Raw genomic sequence first — 16,934 nt, 5'->3', positions numbered from 1 at the left:
AAAGCCTGCTCATTGCCAAAACATAAGGATACTTTTCTTAATGCTTTGATGTTTTTGCTTCACCTGAAAAAGCCGGAACTGCAAATGCCAATATCCTGGTGAAAAAAGAAAGGCTTCTTGGGTTCGTTTCATTCAGCCATTTCCAAAAGAAAATAAACAGACTAAATACATTCATAAAAATGCATGAAACGCACTATGGGAATTTTTGAATGACAGTAACAGAGGGGCAGAAGTGTCAGGTTTTATACATACTAGTGTCGGCAGACTCTCCACAACTTCCCAAGCGATGTTTGAAACTGTTAGGACCTGCTAAACACTGATTTTGATGGTGCATGTTTAGCTTTTCTCCTTCAAAAGCCTTTTTTATTTTTTAATTTTTTGTAAAAACATATAGGAAAATGTTGGCCTGATTAAGAGCAAGAATGAAAAAAAGGAAAAGAAAGAGCAATGTTCCTTGCTTGTAAAATGAATTGAACTTTATCACCAGAAAAGGCTGTGAACACAGTTACTTAGTTTTGGGGTGAGAATATCTTAAATAGCTCAAGTTTGTTTCCTACATCTTAATATGACTCACTTAACTGACAGCTAATTCCAAAGTCAGACTTTCCACCTGAGAATATTTTTATTTGTTTCTCTTGCAAGAAACTCTTTAGAATGAAAGTTAAAAAAAAAAAGTGCTGTGTATTGCTACACTGGTCAGCATTTTGTTTATTGATAGTCTGTCTTCTACTGTTGTGTTTTAAATTATTTTTCCCCTTTTTTTGATCTAGTCTTTATGCATAAGAGCATCTAAAACTGCAGGTGTTCCCTCGGTATTCAGGTAGTGGCCTGAAATTACTCTGAATTAATAAATTGGGATCTAATATGAATTTGGAGTTTTATCTTCTTGCTAGTGCTGCGTGTGTCCCTAAGCTCCCGAGGCACCTGCAAAGATCCCAGCTGATGTGCTGGTACTGAGAGCAGCAGAACAAGGACTTAACGTCCTACAGGATATTTAGACTGGTTCAAATTTGTCTTATTCTGCCTGCAAATATTCACCCCAGAGTAGCAGCTCGTAAATAAGACAGAATTGAGATGTTTCAGCAGAGAAATAAAGCAGAAGCCACAGTTTTCTGACCACCCTGAAATAGAAGGCTTCCTAACCTAGCCAGGAGGTCCTTGGTGGCCAGCGCAATGGCTGGGGAAGACACACGCACATCTGTTTTCCTTGAAATCCAATGTCCAATTTGTCCCATGCCTGATTACTGCCTGTTGTCTGAGGTTGCATTTCTCTCTTGGTTTTGGCAATGGCTGGAGAACAGGCATCTAACCTCCATCCGCGGGCCAGCTGCAAGGCAGTCCTGTGGACTGTCCTGCAGTAGTGCTGGTATCTCTTGCTTTGCTGCTTTGCTTTTCCTGGAGATGGTGGAGCCCAGTTGAGTCACATGGATAGGTATTTGGGAGGGTTTACAGTGGATTTTGTACAAGCTGAAGAAATGGAACTGAAGCAAAGATCTAAATAGGAAGCTGTTAAAACACCACTAAACTAAAGAGAAAAAACCCACCTTATTCTTTCCTATATTTACATAAAGGATGACTTCTAATACCTTCCCTTCTCCTGTCTCCTCCCAAGCCCTTTGTTGTGGGAATGCACTTATTTCCACTCCTTCTTCCACAAACTCCAAAGTAAGTGCTTTTCATTTGATCTTTTCAATCTTGGTGTGATTTATTTCAGCATTTCACTCAGCCTGCTCACATGCATACTGGACTTTAGCACTCATATTCCCAAATGCCTCGACAACTCAAGACAGTTGCAGCTGTGGGGTTTTTCACACTTTTTTATCCCTTTCACCCTCCAGTTTCCTTTTCCAGTGCCTTTCTTATTCCTCGGAGAGGCAGCAGTCAGTGTAGCACAACACCAAAGCTGGTTCCTAGCATCTGAGGGAGATGACAAGCCCTTTTTGTGATGGTGACTTCAGGGGTGAAATGTGCTAATGCAATGCAAATCACCCTTATGAAACAGCCAAACGTCTTGGGATTCCATCCTAAACATATTCCGCAAATACGACTCTAGTGCATTTCTTTCATTTCCTCTAGTTGGAGGCCAAATAATCTGAAAATATATCCGTTTTCTAGCTGTCCTGTGTTATGACACAGCTGGAGTTGGTTAGAATCTAGAGGGCAGTATCTGGCTTAAGCTGATGGGTCTTTGTGTGGCTTTGATTTATTATTCTAGAACAGCCTGTCCCTCTTCCATCCTGTAGATCGTTTTGTTTTGTTTTAATGAGAAAACCAGAAAAAGGCTGAAGTAGCTTTGCTTTTGTGCTCTCCATGTGAAATGCAAAGTAGAGGTCTAGGAATGCAGATTGCCAGATCGCTCCAAATCGAAGTGATTTCCCCCACGTATGGCTCTGCAGGCAGGGATGGGTGGTGGGTCATTTCAGGGGAGCCCTTGGAGAAACTTGCCTTCCTGAGCTTTGTAGGATGCAAAAAGACAGCTGATGAAGGTGGTATTTGGCTTTCTCTAAGTCAAATTGATATTCTCACATTTTAACCAGGAAGCTAGGTAGTTAAAAGAATACATTTCAAGCCTGGTTGCTTTTGGCAATATAAGGAAAGCAAGCTAACCACAGTACTGGGTCAGGCTCCTTGGTGTGGCACACTGAGCCACTTCAGAGAGTGGAAAGGGGAAAAAAAAGAACTTAATTATCTTGGTAATTATCTTGGTATTCGGTTTTTCTTTTCAAGTGTAAACTTCTTGTGGCTTTCTGCTTTGCACAGTGCAAGGACACCCCACAGACAGGAAAAAGTGTTGCGATCTTTAGCGGAAGATCCTTTCCATTGGTGTCTGAATTGCATCATAGCTGTACCCTTTGGCTCTGAGTAACAAAGGTTTCTAGAGCCAGTTTTTCCTCTCTGTGAGGGTGGCAATGTGAATCACAGCATAAAGAGCAGGGGGCAATTTTTTTGTGAATGTGCATGCTAAAATTGTGGTAGACAAGAGTTAAAAGACGATTTAACTTTACCCTTAGTTATTATAAACTGACACTGAAGACAGAGCTGGGGAGAGGGAGATTTTAATGGAAACCATAATAATAAACTTTGCTGTAAAGTGGAGGAAGCAGGTCTCTTTAGACCGTGGCTGTGGTTCAACTTGGAGATTACTTTCTAATTCCTGAATCTGTGCCCCTGGTGAAATGTCTGCTGGATGCCGGTTCCCCCTCCTGCAGCAGCTCCAGATGAACTAAAACAAGCCCTGGCTGCCTCAGGAGATGTGAGTGGGTATGTGACCGGTTGTACCTCAGTTTTATGGGGCAAGGAAGAGAAAATTTCTGTATTTAAGCCATCCTGGCACCTGACTCAAAGTCCTCTGAGGTCAGCCGGGGTCCCTGGATCAGACCTTCATAATAAGCAGTCGTTGTTTCCAGACAAAGCAAAAAAATCTGATTTTTTTTGGCTTTGAGGATTTGTAATGTGTTTTTTTATAAAGCAGGAAGAGAACCTCAAAGGGCATTTCTTTGTTTTCCCCTGAAAATTGTACTCCTGGCTGCAGACCATCTCTCCTGTACTCAAGCCCTTAAGTGCATTTTATTCTCTCTTCCCCCTGCCTCCCTTTTTGCCGGCAGAGGAGACTGGCTGCATGTTGCCCTCTGCTATCCCAGGGAAGCTGTTTTCCAGGTGGTGGCGGATATCTACCAACGAAGGACAGGGATGGTGCACAGCGTAAAGCACTACCTGGCCGCTCCTTCCCGGGCCAGCGCTCTCAATGGGACCGGCGAGCGGCTCTTCTACTTTGACAGAGCATCAGGGTGAGCCCTGCATTACCCCTGAGTGGGCAGCAAACCCTTAGGGTCTTTCTCTTACCAGCCCCAGCACCTCCTTTCCCTATCTGGTAGTTAAAATTCAGGCCCATCCATCTTGCATGGTCTTTTTACTGATTTCAGGTCAAAATGGATTTACAGGCTGAAGCACCTGGGGTAGGTCCGTGTCTGTATCACTGAACAGTGATTTGCATTGCTGTTAATAAAAATGGCTGATTTCTTGGCTGGATTTAGCTCCTTTGAGGCACCCCTGCTGCTTAGATTGCTGCAGGTGTGGGCGTGGTGTAAATAGTTGTTAAAATCCACTGTACCCCAAAAGGCCAAGAAAAGGAGTTTTCTTGTGACTGCTGCAGCTCCAACACTGAGGGAGTTTGGGACTTTTCAACTTCTTCGTATTCCCATGAAGAGCGATTTCTAAAATCATCACATTCTAAAAATTAGATTTTGTGCTCAAAGGAGAGCACCATGGTGCATCTCTTATTTTGAAGGCATGAGGAGAGTCCTAGAGATCTTGCACTGTCTTTATAAGACTCTAGGGCACCTTTGGTTAAAAAAACATATTACAAAACACTGTTTCTCCGTCAGCTAAAATAGGGAGGAAAAAAAGTGTTTTGTGGTCTAACCATGGGTCCCATGATGCTTCACCTGACTAAGTAGCTGCTTCAGGAATCAATCCACAACTGTCAGATTTGAAAATAAGGTGGGATATATTTATTCATTCAACCATAACACATGAGCAATCGAATCCCGGAATGCCTTCCCTGCTAACCAGGCTCCTTGCTGATGGCCAAGTCTCTCTCATCATAGGAATTGTGAAATAACAATTTGCTAATTAATCCTCCTTTCCTTTTTTTGGGAGGTGGGGAAGGGGAAGTTGCCTAAATTCTGAAAACAGGTTGTTTACTACTGAATAGCAGGGAAATGGTTATACCTGTGGGTCTGTGGGGGAAGAGCCATCAGCTGCCAGCAGCCACCTGGACCTGGCACATGCAGACCAATGGGTCTAAACTAACTTAATTCCAGCAGTATCTGCCTTTTGGTTCTCTCTTTAATTCAGCAGTGATTTTTTTTTAGCCTTTCAGAGTACAGAAGTTAAAGGATTGGCTTTTCCTTTTCCTGTTGTTGTTTTTTAGACTTTATTTCATAACGAATGGGATGTTCCCTCTTCTTTTTTTTAACCCCACATGCTGGGTCCTTGGAAAGGAACCAAGCTTACTCGTTCTTTCTTCCAGACAAATAGAAACAAATATTTTGTTTTAAAAGGAATAGAATGAAAAATCCCTTTAAACCTCATGTATCTGTTTGATCCTGGAGCTGAACTGAGCTAGCTGTTTATATAATTTCCTCAGCCTGAATTGCAGAATCAACACGATTGAAAACATACTTAGAACAGCTAGTAGGAAAAATGAACTCCAAAGGCCAGAAGACCTGGCTGGCTCCAAGCTTTTGTTGTGCATGCCTAATGCTAAGCTCTGCCTGTGGGCCAAGACCATGCAACAGCAGAGAACTGAGAACTGATATTTCCAGGCAAGCCTGTCTCCTCCTGCACAACAGCCTGAGCACTGCAGTTGTTCCTTCTCTGGTAGATGCCAGCATGCCTGGGGCAGTGTGGGCTGCCTGGGGCTGGAGGGAGTGTCTGCCCCACTCGATGCTTGCCTGGTGAAGGCAGCTGGCTTCAGCTTTTGGGCTGCAAGTGCTGCAGGTCTTGTCATGGCAGGATGAGAGGGGAGCTCAACCTGCATCCTTGCAGGACACATTTTGCAATGGATGTGCCATGTTACACCAGTCTAAGACAGGGTTGGATTGTGATGTTGGGAAATGTGGGGGATAATGGAATTTAGCAAGTGCAGATCCTGCCTCCACTCAGCTTCTCCTGTAAGCACACAGTGGCTCTGATCCCTCTGTTTGCTCTTGTTTATAGGTACCTGTTTGTTCACCTGGAAGCCCATGAAGCTCGGGAAGGACACAGCTACTGCTCTCAGCAAGGCTGCGAACGTATTAAAATCACGGCACATATGTACCCGGGGGACTCCTGGAGCTGTAACCCAAACCCCTTCCCGGAGGGGCCAGCAGCCGCCCAGCGCCCTGTGTCCCAGCACCCAGCCGCGCCGTGCAGGGTGTGTGGGGCCCCGCAGGTACCTGCTGTGTGAAACAGCATCCGAGGTTATGCAGTGGATGTGCAGCAATATGAGGTCAATTCATTCTTACAACATATAAGGAAAAACCACAGGGGATTCCCATGCATGAATCTGCCCAGTATCATGTAACCTGTGTAGAGGGAAGGGTTTTGCTCTGAATTTCGGCAGCTTTTAGTATTATGCTTCAAAGATAACCTCAAAGAAATTGTCCATCTGGAAGCATGTGAATGCACATTCATGGAGTCTTTTACCTCCCATTTCTTTCTTTTAAACAAGAAATACTATGGCTCTTTAGACGGCTCAGACTGGATTAGCTTTGGATTCCAAAGTACAACATTGCTGATTTCAAACTGGGAAGTAATTCTGGTTAATAGGAATAACTGGAAAATTAGAGCCAGATTCTCTCCTCATTTACTGTAAATTCACCCCACTCTAAGTCCTGTAGAATTGTTTCAGAATCATACAAGATTTGCACTTGTATGAGTTATTATATTTGGGCAAAATATATGCAATCTGTATCCAACTTTTAAACTTCCTTAGTGGCAGGCTGACTGTCAGAGGTCCCTTCCAACCAGCATTGCCACTGTCCTTTGATAAATGGTGTCTTAATGATTACTAACTTGTGAACCAGGATCACAGTTTAAAGTTTTGCAATCATATCTATATGAGCACTGGTACCTGGTATCATTTTGTTATGAAGTTGTTATCAAGCCAGTTGTTATATTTCTGTCTCTGGTGTAATTGCAGCTTGCTATCACTAGCACACCCTCAGTCAAGTATATAAGGATCCAGATCCAGTCTCTCAGCAGGACAGACATACAAAACCGTTTGACATCCGCATTCATTAAGGTATATTGTGTTTTACTGCATTTGAAATGGTGATTAATCAGGGGAAGCTTTATCTGCAAGGGAAGGTACTGCAAAATCTTGCTGAGCCTTGGAGGAAGGAAATGGGAAGTTCCCTTGGAGGAGGCAAATGCATTGTTCCCCTTACAATTAACTCTACTAAAGTCACTGGGAGTTCGTATTCTATTCAGATGAGGATTTGAGCCCTAAGGGAAAAAAAAAGGTCCTTTATCACCTCAGAAGAAGAATTAGCACCACCACTCTAATGTAGAGGGAGAGGGAGGAAAAAGCACAGAAATCATTGTTGACAAAGGATGTGGGGAAAAAAAACCAAGTTTGTTTTCCTGATTGCTGTCATTATACTGGAAGATAACTGTATTTCACTACTGAAGGTCTGTGGAGCTGTCAGACTGTCCCTACACACACCTTGTATGTCTGTCTAGATGGTGAAGGGTGACTGAAATCATTCTTGTGAGGATATTGTCCAGGCTTACATGCTGGTGTGATACTGAATTATAATTAATGCTAACAAATGCCAAGTGAAGCTGGGACAGTGTTCTTAAGGAGTCTGAGCAGCCAAGACTTCTTGCCACATGCACTGGCTGCATCCTCAAAAATGTACTCAAAACCATTAGGTGTTACTGGGAGCAGCATCTCACCTGTGGTGAGGTGCAGAGATCTGTGTGTGTGCAGCAGTCATGGGACAGGCGCAGTATCCTCCAAGGTGCTTTGCCTTTTCTAAAGCTTTAATGCAAAATACTGGTTTTCAAAGGAAGTTTTATTTCTGGGCAATAAATAATGGCAAATTAGGCAATAGGGAAATGATGAAGATTAATGTCTAAAGGAAAAGGGGTCACAGGAACCTTGTGCTGGTTCCTTGGTGGGTCTGCAGAATGTGGACAGGGGCAATACACACAGCAGAGCTGTCGCTTTTGCCACCAGCTCACATTTAGGTCAGTTTGCAATGGTGGTTGCTCTCTGCTCCATGTACATCCAGACTTTGACACACTTCCCAGACTTAGGAGCATGAGACAGACAGGACGAGGCATTTAGTCTGTCTTTGTTCCTCCGCACTCCCTTTGCCCACCCATGGCACAGATATTCATGTTTTCCTTACCCTTGACACTCTGTTGCATTCAACATCCTCTGGCATCTTGCAGAAGCCACTTTTTTTAACACTTGGCTCCCTCATTCATTCTGGCCCTATATTCTCTGGAGGCATAAACATGTCTTAGATTGATGGGAAGTATCTGAGCTCCCTGGTGTCTTTGGGCTTTGGACAACTATGTGCATTACAGTGGTGTGTGGTGTATCCTGGGCTCAGCTTTCTGACAGCCTGATCTTGGCATGCTGTTGCTCTCCTTGGTGGAGGATCTGTCCTCCCAGGCTAAGCTGTCCCCCAGGATAATGGGAAGTGAGTGCTGGGCACCTCAGAGAGTCTTTGCCTTTCTAAAAGCAAATATTGTGGGGCACATCCTAAGAGGTGTAACTTCCAGAAGGAGCCCTTGCTGAAGGACAGGAAGAGAGTAAGAGCCATTTGTGCTACAACTTCTTTGAGGCACTGAGACAGCACTACTGAGGAGGAGCATTTTGGGTTTAATATTTGCATTTCCAGGGAAAAAGTCCATGTGTTGCTTCTATTCCCCTATCTGCTGTCTCAGCACCTCTCCCTTGCTCCGTGGTCAAATCTGCTTTGCCAAGTGACAGTAATTTTCCCCACATGGAAAGAAAGTGTTTATAGACTGAACTAAGCATTTTACCCCCAGGATTTTCTGCTTCCCAAATGTATCTTCCTAATACACAAAATATGACCTCATTTCTCCTGGTTTTGTACCCCATTGAGAATGTTTGCTTCCTTCTGCCACTGACCATTTATCAGTGCTGTCACTTCATCTGTACTAATTATACATTTAAAATCATAGGGTGTTCACCCTTGATACTTTCCTTGCTTGTAACTCCTTATGGAGAAGTAGGCTCAGTCTGAAGTCTGCCTCCATAAAACTAACTTCTCTTTTTTATTGCAGATAAATGACACTGTTTTCCTGTTCAATAGCCATGGGATATTCTTCGTGGTGGTAGATGCATGCTCAGGAGCAGTTGTGGGTAGGCGGTACTTTGACACAGTTACTGGTGAAAACGCTGCCAGTGCAATAACTGACTATGTTCAGACATCTATAAAAGAGAGGTAAGCAAACTGCTGAGAGCCTAGTTCATGTAGCAACCCATGGCTGATAGACAAAGGAAAATGACCTACTTTCACAACCAAACCTGTGCTCTGAAGAAACCTGGCACAGATTAAATATGTACAAATCCCAAATATCACCCAGATAATAGGAGAAGCAGGGTGTCTCTCCCAGGATTGCACAGATTAGAGCAGACAGAAACAGGTTTTCTGGAAAACTGGCAATTCCTTCTAAATTAACCATTCATTTCCCAGCATGGAGTAGATAAGTTCCTTGCAATGACATTTGTAATCCTGTGCTCCTGTCCTGGTGTCCCACAGTTTCCTGACAGTTGATGATTCAGTTTTCCATTTCTGAAATCGAGTTAAGTTTTGTTTACTCTTACTGATTGTTTTTGCCTCTTACAACAGACGAAAATCATAGGTGTGCCAGATTTTCCAATAGGACTTTTCTTGGGTGAGCCAATGAATAGACCTGCCTGCCTGCAGGCTCTGTTACCTTGCATGTGCCCTGGCAATGCTCTGGATCATCTCTGCTTGTGTCTGCCCCACATTCCTTGTGGTTTTATGTGTTGCCACATAAACATGGAACAACAGAGATTTATAGATAAATTCTTGGCCGCTGGCAGAAGCAGGTCAAGTAACCAGAAAACAGACTTACAGTCCAAAACAGTCCTGAGCAGTTCATGACCAAAGATTTGAAGACTCCTGAGTTATTACATCTGTATTTATGCACATGAGTATGTACATGTACCAAATATGCATGAAGTGACGTATATCCATGTGATGCCTGTATGTATATTCAGTTTGATTTTCTGTTAGGATGTGTATTTTGCAAGTCTAGGCATTCAGCTAAATGCAACCAGTTGTGCCAGTAATTCAATGCAGGTACAATTCACTGGGGGTTGAAAGCACATCTGTGAGGGCCAAAGCTGGATTGAAGCTTGATTGAAAACCAGACCTAGAATACAGGTGATTTCAGAGTCTGAGGACTGCACAGCAACTGAATTTCTGCTGCTGCTGAGTGTCCCTCTCCCATAAAGGAATGCACTTGCAAACAGTCACTTGTGCTTGTTTTGATTCCATGAAAAGCACAGGCTTAATTTAGGAACATTTAAACAGAGGCTTAAAGTTAGGAAAGCTTATGTGGGATCAAAATCAGAGGGGTTTACACATGTTCTTAAAGCTAAGCAAGCTCTTAAGTAGTTTTCTGAATTGGAGCTTGAAGGTCTTGCGGATTCTTAATGAAATAATATTTTGCAATCATGTGGTAATTACTGTCCTTCTTTTCAGATCAGTTGTTCTCGTGTGCTCTAGAGATACTGCAGATGTGGTGGGGAGCTCTGAAATGCCTATTTTTACCAGGTTAGGTTCAGCAAAGCCTATTGTCTTCCACAAGGAAGGTAAATGTATTTATTCTACCATGTTTCTTTTGCTTAAGAATTACCAGGGTGCTTCCCTACCAAAACTGTACGCATCCTTATATACTGCTTATTGATAGACTTCCTAGCACAATATCCCAGCTGTAACCTAGTAAAAACCTCTTGGCTTAGGGATGGTGAGAAGTAGGAGAGTTATTTCAGGGTTTTGACTCTATGTCACCAGTGAGAAGCTGCACGCTGCAAAATTTTCATCCTAAAGGGAACTTGTTTTCTAACCAAACAAAGAAAAAAGAATCATTTGATAAAGATTCCAGCTCTAAAATTCGGCTGCTTTGCAAGGAAAACCAATCATAAACTGAAAGGTTGATGAGAAAGAAAATGGCCTGAAGTGAAATAGGAGCTTTTTTAATTTTTTAATAGAGGGAAGGTGAAATCACCAGTTTTGGAAACTTCTTATTGCAGTTTTACCTTGGACTGCTGCAAGAAATCCATTGGTATCATTAGTCCAGGAAATCCATGCTGGGTTTCCCACTGGAAGACTGGGGGCTGTTGAGTCCAGGTTTGGATAAATAATTTGAGTGATAAGGAAATCGAGAAAACAACCAGCCAGCCTGAATCAGATTCAATCTGCAGTCTCTCAAGCAGAGATCAGCTGGAGAAGTCACATATTTCCAGCTTCTTGATTTTTTTTCCTTGGGGCTTTTGGGGAGGTTTTTTCCCCCTACTGCTTTACTGAAATTTATATCAATTTCTGGTTCAAGTTTCAAAGTTCATTGCTATGAGCATTCTGGGGGAGGACAGCGTAGTCTTTAAAGCAGGCACAGTGATTTCACTTTGGTGCCTGTTTGATTCCCAAAAAGCTGATTTTTCTTTCATCCTTTTAAAAGCAAAACTTTGAGGTTTTCTCTTTTTTTCATTTTTGTCCTGTAACCTCATTGCTTCATTCTTTCATCAAAGCCCTGAATGCTTTTGAAAGGAATTTTTTGATTAAAAATCAATCTTTTTTGTTTGTTTTGTCAAACTTTGTTCCCTGAACCACCTTTGCTGCTCGCATGGGCACAGCACTTCCAAGTCTTTTTGGGAGCTCGGTTCAGCCTCTAGCCCTGAATGCTCCTGGGGCACAAAAAGCAGCAAGCAGGACCACCACCCTCCCGGGGACATGCTAGTTGGTGGCCACCTCCTTTCTCTGTCACTTTGGCAGCATCCTGGTGCCTAGCAGTGGGACTAAGCCTCTGCTGGCTGATCATGTGCAGCCCCTGTTTTGTTTTTCCTAAGGGCAAGGGTGTTCACGCATGTGTCTTGCCCTGATTTCCAGTCTGACTAATTACATTCTGCTTCATGAGCTTTCTCCTGCTGATTCAGGTATGTGCACTATTTGACTTCCCAGCTCCAAAAGCAATCGCATGCAGGACTGATCCGCACTGGGGGGGACTGCGTTCCAGGGCAGGATGGAGCATTTCTCCCAAGTGCATATTGCTTCTGCCAAGGATAATGGGAAAAAAACCCCAATCCACTTGACCCCAGCAGGATCAGGATTTAGGGTCTTGTTGCCTGGTTTTGCAAAACCTTATTTAAATTAGAAGTGTTTAGAGGAATAGTCTCGATCCAAACAGCTGCAAATAGCCTTGGGAGTCTTTGCAATGAAAAACATAACATAAACACAGGACATTGTTATTAAAATAGAAGAATACATAATGCCTTTGTACTTTGTGACAGCAGAGGACCAGAGCAGAGGCAACATGGGGGATAGTTTAGGCATAACAGGAAGAAACTGATGTAAACCAATAAAAGAAGGATTCTAAATGCCTAACCATTTTCAGGTAGTCCAATATGAAAAAGTACTACTGGTCTTATTTAAAAACAAAGAGTAAAGCCATATTCCTGCCAACTGACATTTGAGAACTCATCTTACCTTATTGAAATAAATGATGCAGTGAGGTTGTGGCTTCACTGAGGCTCATTCTCTCTTTCATCAGCCTTTTTCTCTCCTAAATGTTTTGTTATTTTAATCCAGGAAAAAAAGAAGGCCTGAGAAGTTCCCATCCTGTGTGGAGGGAGCCTGTGCTGTGCTGCTAATAAGTGAACCAACCTATCCAGAGAATCACAATCTTTGTGTCTCTTTTTCAGGGAGTTTTGCCATGCTTGGATATAAAGGACAAGCCAAACCCTCCTGGATTAAAGTCCTTAATCATGCTGGTTATCGGAAAGCTGCTTCTTTACAGCATTATGTTCCCTTGAAGCTGAAAGAATATCAATGTCCAGCTAATGCTGATGAGTCGCTAAAATTTGCTTTTTCTCAGACTCACTTGGAGCACATCTCTACAGAGGCTGCAGCATCCCAGGATTAGCATCACTAGGGAACACCAGCCAGGCAAAGCCTGCTGCTGCCACCAAAGCTGCTCTCATTTTCATAGGATTGTACCATACTAATGGTGTTCACTTGTATATATTATAACTAATAAATATAGTCTCATCTTTCCTGCTGTGGTAGAGCTTTATTTTCCAAACAGTGCCTCAAAGGGCAGAACAGGAAAAGCTTGTGGGCTGCCCTTCCCAAGGAGAAGTGTTTCAAGATATCTACGATTTGGTATCAAAAGGTAAGTTTAAAAGGCAAGAGCCTGCTCTCCAGTATCACAGAGACTGGAAATGGAATTTGGCGTGGAAGCTTTAGCAACTTCCAGGGAAACAGATGAACTTCAGCAGAGGTAGGGAATTCTCCCTTCACTCCTGTTTTCCCTCTATTAATGTCTGCTTTTAAAACACCTAAGTGTCCATCTGCCATGGCATCATAGGCGAACTGAGTAACATCTGCTTGGTGAGCATGCAGTGATCTTACAGTAGTATCTTCTAATTGAACTGAATAAATAGGGTGCTCTGAGGAGTTATAAATGCATTTCTGTCTGTAGGTAATGACTGGTGAAATGATGCTTGTCCAACTGACGTGAACATTTAATCAAAGACCTACAGGAATAAAACCCAGGATAAACTATGTGCCGCATAGGGTTAAGTCTTGCGTTCCTTTCAGACAATGCTCATGTTGACTTTCTGCTCCCATTGAGGAATGAAATACTGCCAGTAGTAGTGGTTAATTCTCTTTGATTTTTTGTTTATCTGCTGCTTTATGAAGTAAAGACAAAAATAGAGCTTTGTATGCAAACTGAGAAACAGCTGATGGCCTCACTGACAGTTTAAGTACAAATTTACCTGGAAATGATAACTCGTTTTGGTTTGAACATGATGTTACTTGGTGACAGCAGTGGAAGGGCAGGCAATTTCAGACTATCCATGTCTTTGTCACATGGGTTACTCAAACAGGTAGGTGAAGGCTTTGTTACTAATGTCCTGTTGTTTCTTTGAAGTTCTCACAAATGGCCAAACAAGTTGCTATGGGGAAAGGTTAGTATTTTGTTGGCCAGACTTTTGCTCCCTGGTGAGTTAGTCGCTCTGGCATCCGCACACCGGCCAGCTGATACTGTGCCTCTGAGAGGGGACTGAACTCCTTGGCTGGGACACTTGCCTCCATCAGACACATACCGCTCAGTGGTCCTTGGATGTGGGGCGAGAGGACACCTGAAAGGTTTACAGGCAGAGAAGGAGACCATGACTCCAGCCCCACACGATGTAGGAGAGGTGTGAGTCGGGTCTGGCCAGGGGATTCCTGGCTTGCTAGAAAGTGTGAGGAAATCACTGATGCTGCTCAGTTAAAGGTAAGATAAAGGGTAATGCACAGGACATCATGGGCCTGTGCTTGCCCCCATGGGCAGCAACAGGGACTGATGTACTCTGTGGAGATGAGAAGTGGTACAAGAGCCTGAACGGCTCCTACTGTCCCCCTATGGAGCTCCCTGAAGTCCTTTTGAACTCCTGTTAGTACCTAATTGCCATGATTTCTGAGGCTGTGCAGGGGAAGAGAAGCAAGATGATTTTGGCTTGTGAGCATAACCCCAACATTGGAACAGATACTTACAGAGCAAGCTTTCAGCCTCTTGCAGATTTATTTGATAATCTGTGACAGGTCCAGACCCTGGATCCCAATAGAACTTTGCAGAGTTCTAACCCCAGGCTGAGACTAAACAATTGGCAAAGGAAGAGCCTGGTGAAGGAAAGAATGTGCCTAAATGTCTGAAAAATCTCTATTCCTCCTCCCGACTCAGAAGGAGAGCAAATGGCAAATGTCCTGGAGAGGAAGGCGTGGCGCCGTGGCGAGCCAGATGCAAACAGTAAAGTACCACAAAAGCAAAAAGAAAAATATTTACATCCTGATGCAGTTATTTGGGTAGTTAAAAGCAGCAGTTTGAAGAGGATTCAGGATGCTGTGATCGTCTTCAGCCACTGCACACAGTTTCCTTTCCTTGGGAGGGAAAAAAGGCTTCAAAACCAGGAACGCTCTGCAGAGGGTACGGTTCCTCCATGGACCCTTGGGACGTTCAAGACCATGTTTTCAGAGGCTACCACTAACGTGGCATGCACCAGAAGTCTGTGTGGGTGAAGCTGTGGGGGTAAGTAAGTGTCACGTGGGCTTTGTGTTCATGGGAAGCTGTTGGATATCCTGAGCAGGAGGATCCCCATGGACTCTGTTCATCCACATGGACCTGCAGCTAACCCAGGCATGTTCAGTACATCTAATGCATTCAGCATATATGTGTTCCTTGGTTACCCCGAGAGCATTTCTGCAGTGGGGACACAGGAGCTCTGGCACCCCCTGAAAGCATTAGCTTGGCTATACACATTACTGTCAGCAGGCACAGCAAAGTCTGCGCACTCTGAACCTCAGCTGGTGGGTCTCAGCTTCCCACCACTTTCATGCTTTGAAAACTTCATGCAGTGGATGAGGGCTTAATTCAGTGCAATGCTGAGCACTTCGAAAGCATGTGAAACTGTGAGTCAGTCAGCCTCGGATGGGTGGAGTGATGTGAATTGCAAATGATTTTGTTTTAGCTGAGCCAAAAATCACTTCCTTTCCTTTTCCAGGTCTGTAAGCCCCTGCCAAAACCCCCAAAAGTTAAATCTGAAAAAAAGCATAGCATTAAAATAACTCTTTTTTCCGCCTGTTTTAATTCTGTCTCAAAATAGTGTGCCAATATCACAACAACTTTGCAAACACCTTAGTTTTCTTCAATTTATTTGTTGTAAAAACTTCCTCTAACTCCTGCTCCTCTTTCAGAATCTGGTTTTGTGAACACCAGGAATCAAGGAACTTGCAGTGATGTTTATATACAGAATGTGTGAGCAGAACCTTCTTCTTTGCAGGGAAAGATATTAGATAAATTTATAAGAAACCATGGTTCACTGGAAAAAAAGTCAGAGTGCTGCTTTTGACTCAAATATTGATTTCATTGAGAAGTAAAGTCTGTTCCTGGGTTTAACCCTCCTCTACTTGCTAGTAAAAAGAGCAGCTAATGGCTGGGTGGGAAGCACAAGATCAAGAGGCCTCGCTGCTGTCATGTGCAGGGACTGGGAGAGCATTTTCACTAGCGATCCCTAGAAATTTGTCTGTTTATTTGTAAGGCCGTCTGAAGGCTTTAGCTATGCTTGTGGCTGGGTGCATGGAGGCTCCCCCTGCACTGGAATGTCACTGTAGTGAGAGCTGCTATCTCCTCAGGTCAGAAAGGCAAATGTGCTCCTCAAATCCATCTTCCCAGCTGGGACTAAAAAGCAGGATTCCCTGAGCGGGGTGAAAGGATGGTCACTGCCACGCAATGTCAGCAAGAAGGTAACAGAGTGACTAATTAAACAGTTCCTCTCTCTGTTAGGAATCAGCTTCCAAACTGATGCTGGCTTCTTTACACATGATGAGGAAACATTGCGGCAAGGCTTCAAACCCAGCCAACAAGCCATTAAAACCTCAGCATCTGCTGTGGCAATGTGAGGGTCCAGATTTGCCCACCCAGAGCAGGAGGGGTACACCACAGCTCTGGCACTGACCCATCGGGGTCCCCTGGAGCATCTTGCCTTGCGAAGATGGTCCCTGGGGAACACAGATTTTACGCACAGGTCATCTCAAGTACCTGTGCACATCAGGCTAAATGACACTTTTTCCATGTGAGCTTTTCCTGTTCTTCTCTGGGGATGGCTCTGGACTCCTGCCTTGCCCCTGCACAGGTCTGTGGTTTCTCTTTGTGGGCAGTGGCAGCAGTAGTAGCCATCAGGTTTCTTGCTCCTGTTTGACATCTTTTTTAAGGGGATGACATAAGACATCTTTGTAGGTGCTGCTCTTCTCCCATCCTTGCCATGTTTGTAACAGATGGTCAGTGCTCCCATTTATGCCTCATTAGATATACCAGAAAGTATCCTTGTCTTCAGCAGACACTGAAGGTACATCCTTCAAAGTGTGTCAAGCCAGTCTGACAAAGCACTTTAAAATATTCAGTATCAGGAGTTACTTTTTTAAGAGGTGGGCAGGGTGGCAAGTTGAGGTTGGAGCCTGGTGTGCGTTTCTGAATGGCTGGCTCTGCCACCCCAGAGAGCTCTGCTCCGGCCTCAGGATTTGGGGTCTTCATGTGACCCCACAATGATGCCTGGGACAATCCAGCTTCCTCAGAGCATTTCTTCACTGTTTTGCTGTCAGGATTGTTTGCTCTGCATT

The 16,934-nt window shown here is 43.7% G+C and overlaps 1 protein-coding gene across 1 annotated transcript in view; it reads left to right on the top strand.

The window, feature by feature from the left end:
• LOC104413721 (transmembrane protein 2-like) overlaps positions 1 to 12,696 on the top strand; it is a gene marked incomplete at its 5' end in the record, with an annotated part of 48,474 nt that extends 35,778 nt beyond the window's left edge. Inside the window, 6 exons of the mRNA XM_010024794.1 lie at positions 3,606 to 3,788; positions 5,722 to 5,935; positions 6,686 to 6,787; positions 8,809 to 8,969; positions 10,260 to 10,369; positions 12,476 to 12,696. Coding sequence (XP_010023096.1) covers positions 3,606 to 3,788; positions 5,722 to 5,935; positions 6,686 to 6,787; positions 8,809 to 8,969; positions 10,260 to 10,369; positions 12,476 to 12,696 — 991 coding nt within the window. The remainder of the gene's footprint in view (positions 1 to 3,605; positions 3,789 to 5,721; positions 5,936 to 6,685; positions 6,788 to 8,808; positions 8,970 to 10,259; positions 10,370 to 12,475) is intronic.
• Positions 12,697 to 16,934: the final 4,238 nt, after the last annotated feature.

This window comes from Nestor notabilis, unplaced genomic scaffold (assembly GCF_000696875.1).
Source record: "Nestor notabilis isolate BGI_N333 unplaced genomic scaffold, ASM69687v1 scaffold6582, whole genome shotgun sequence".
NCBI classification, from domain to species: Eukaryota; Metazoa; Chordata; class Aves; order Psittaciformes; family Psittacidae; genus Nestor; species Nestor notabilis.
The sequence above is the reverse complement of the archived record's forward strand: the minus strand, read 5'-3'. Positions and strand labels throughout refer to the sequence as shown.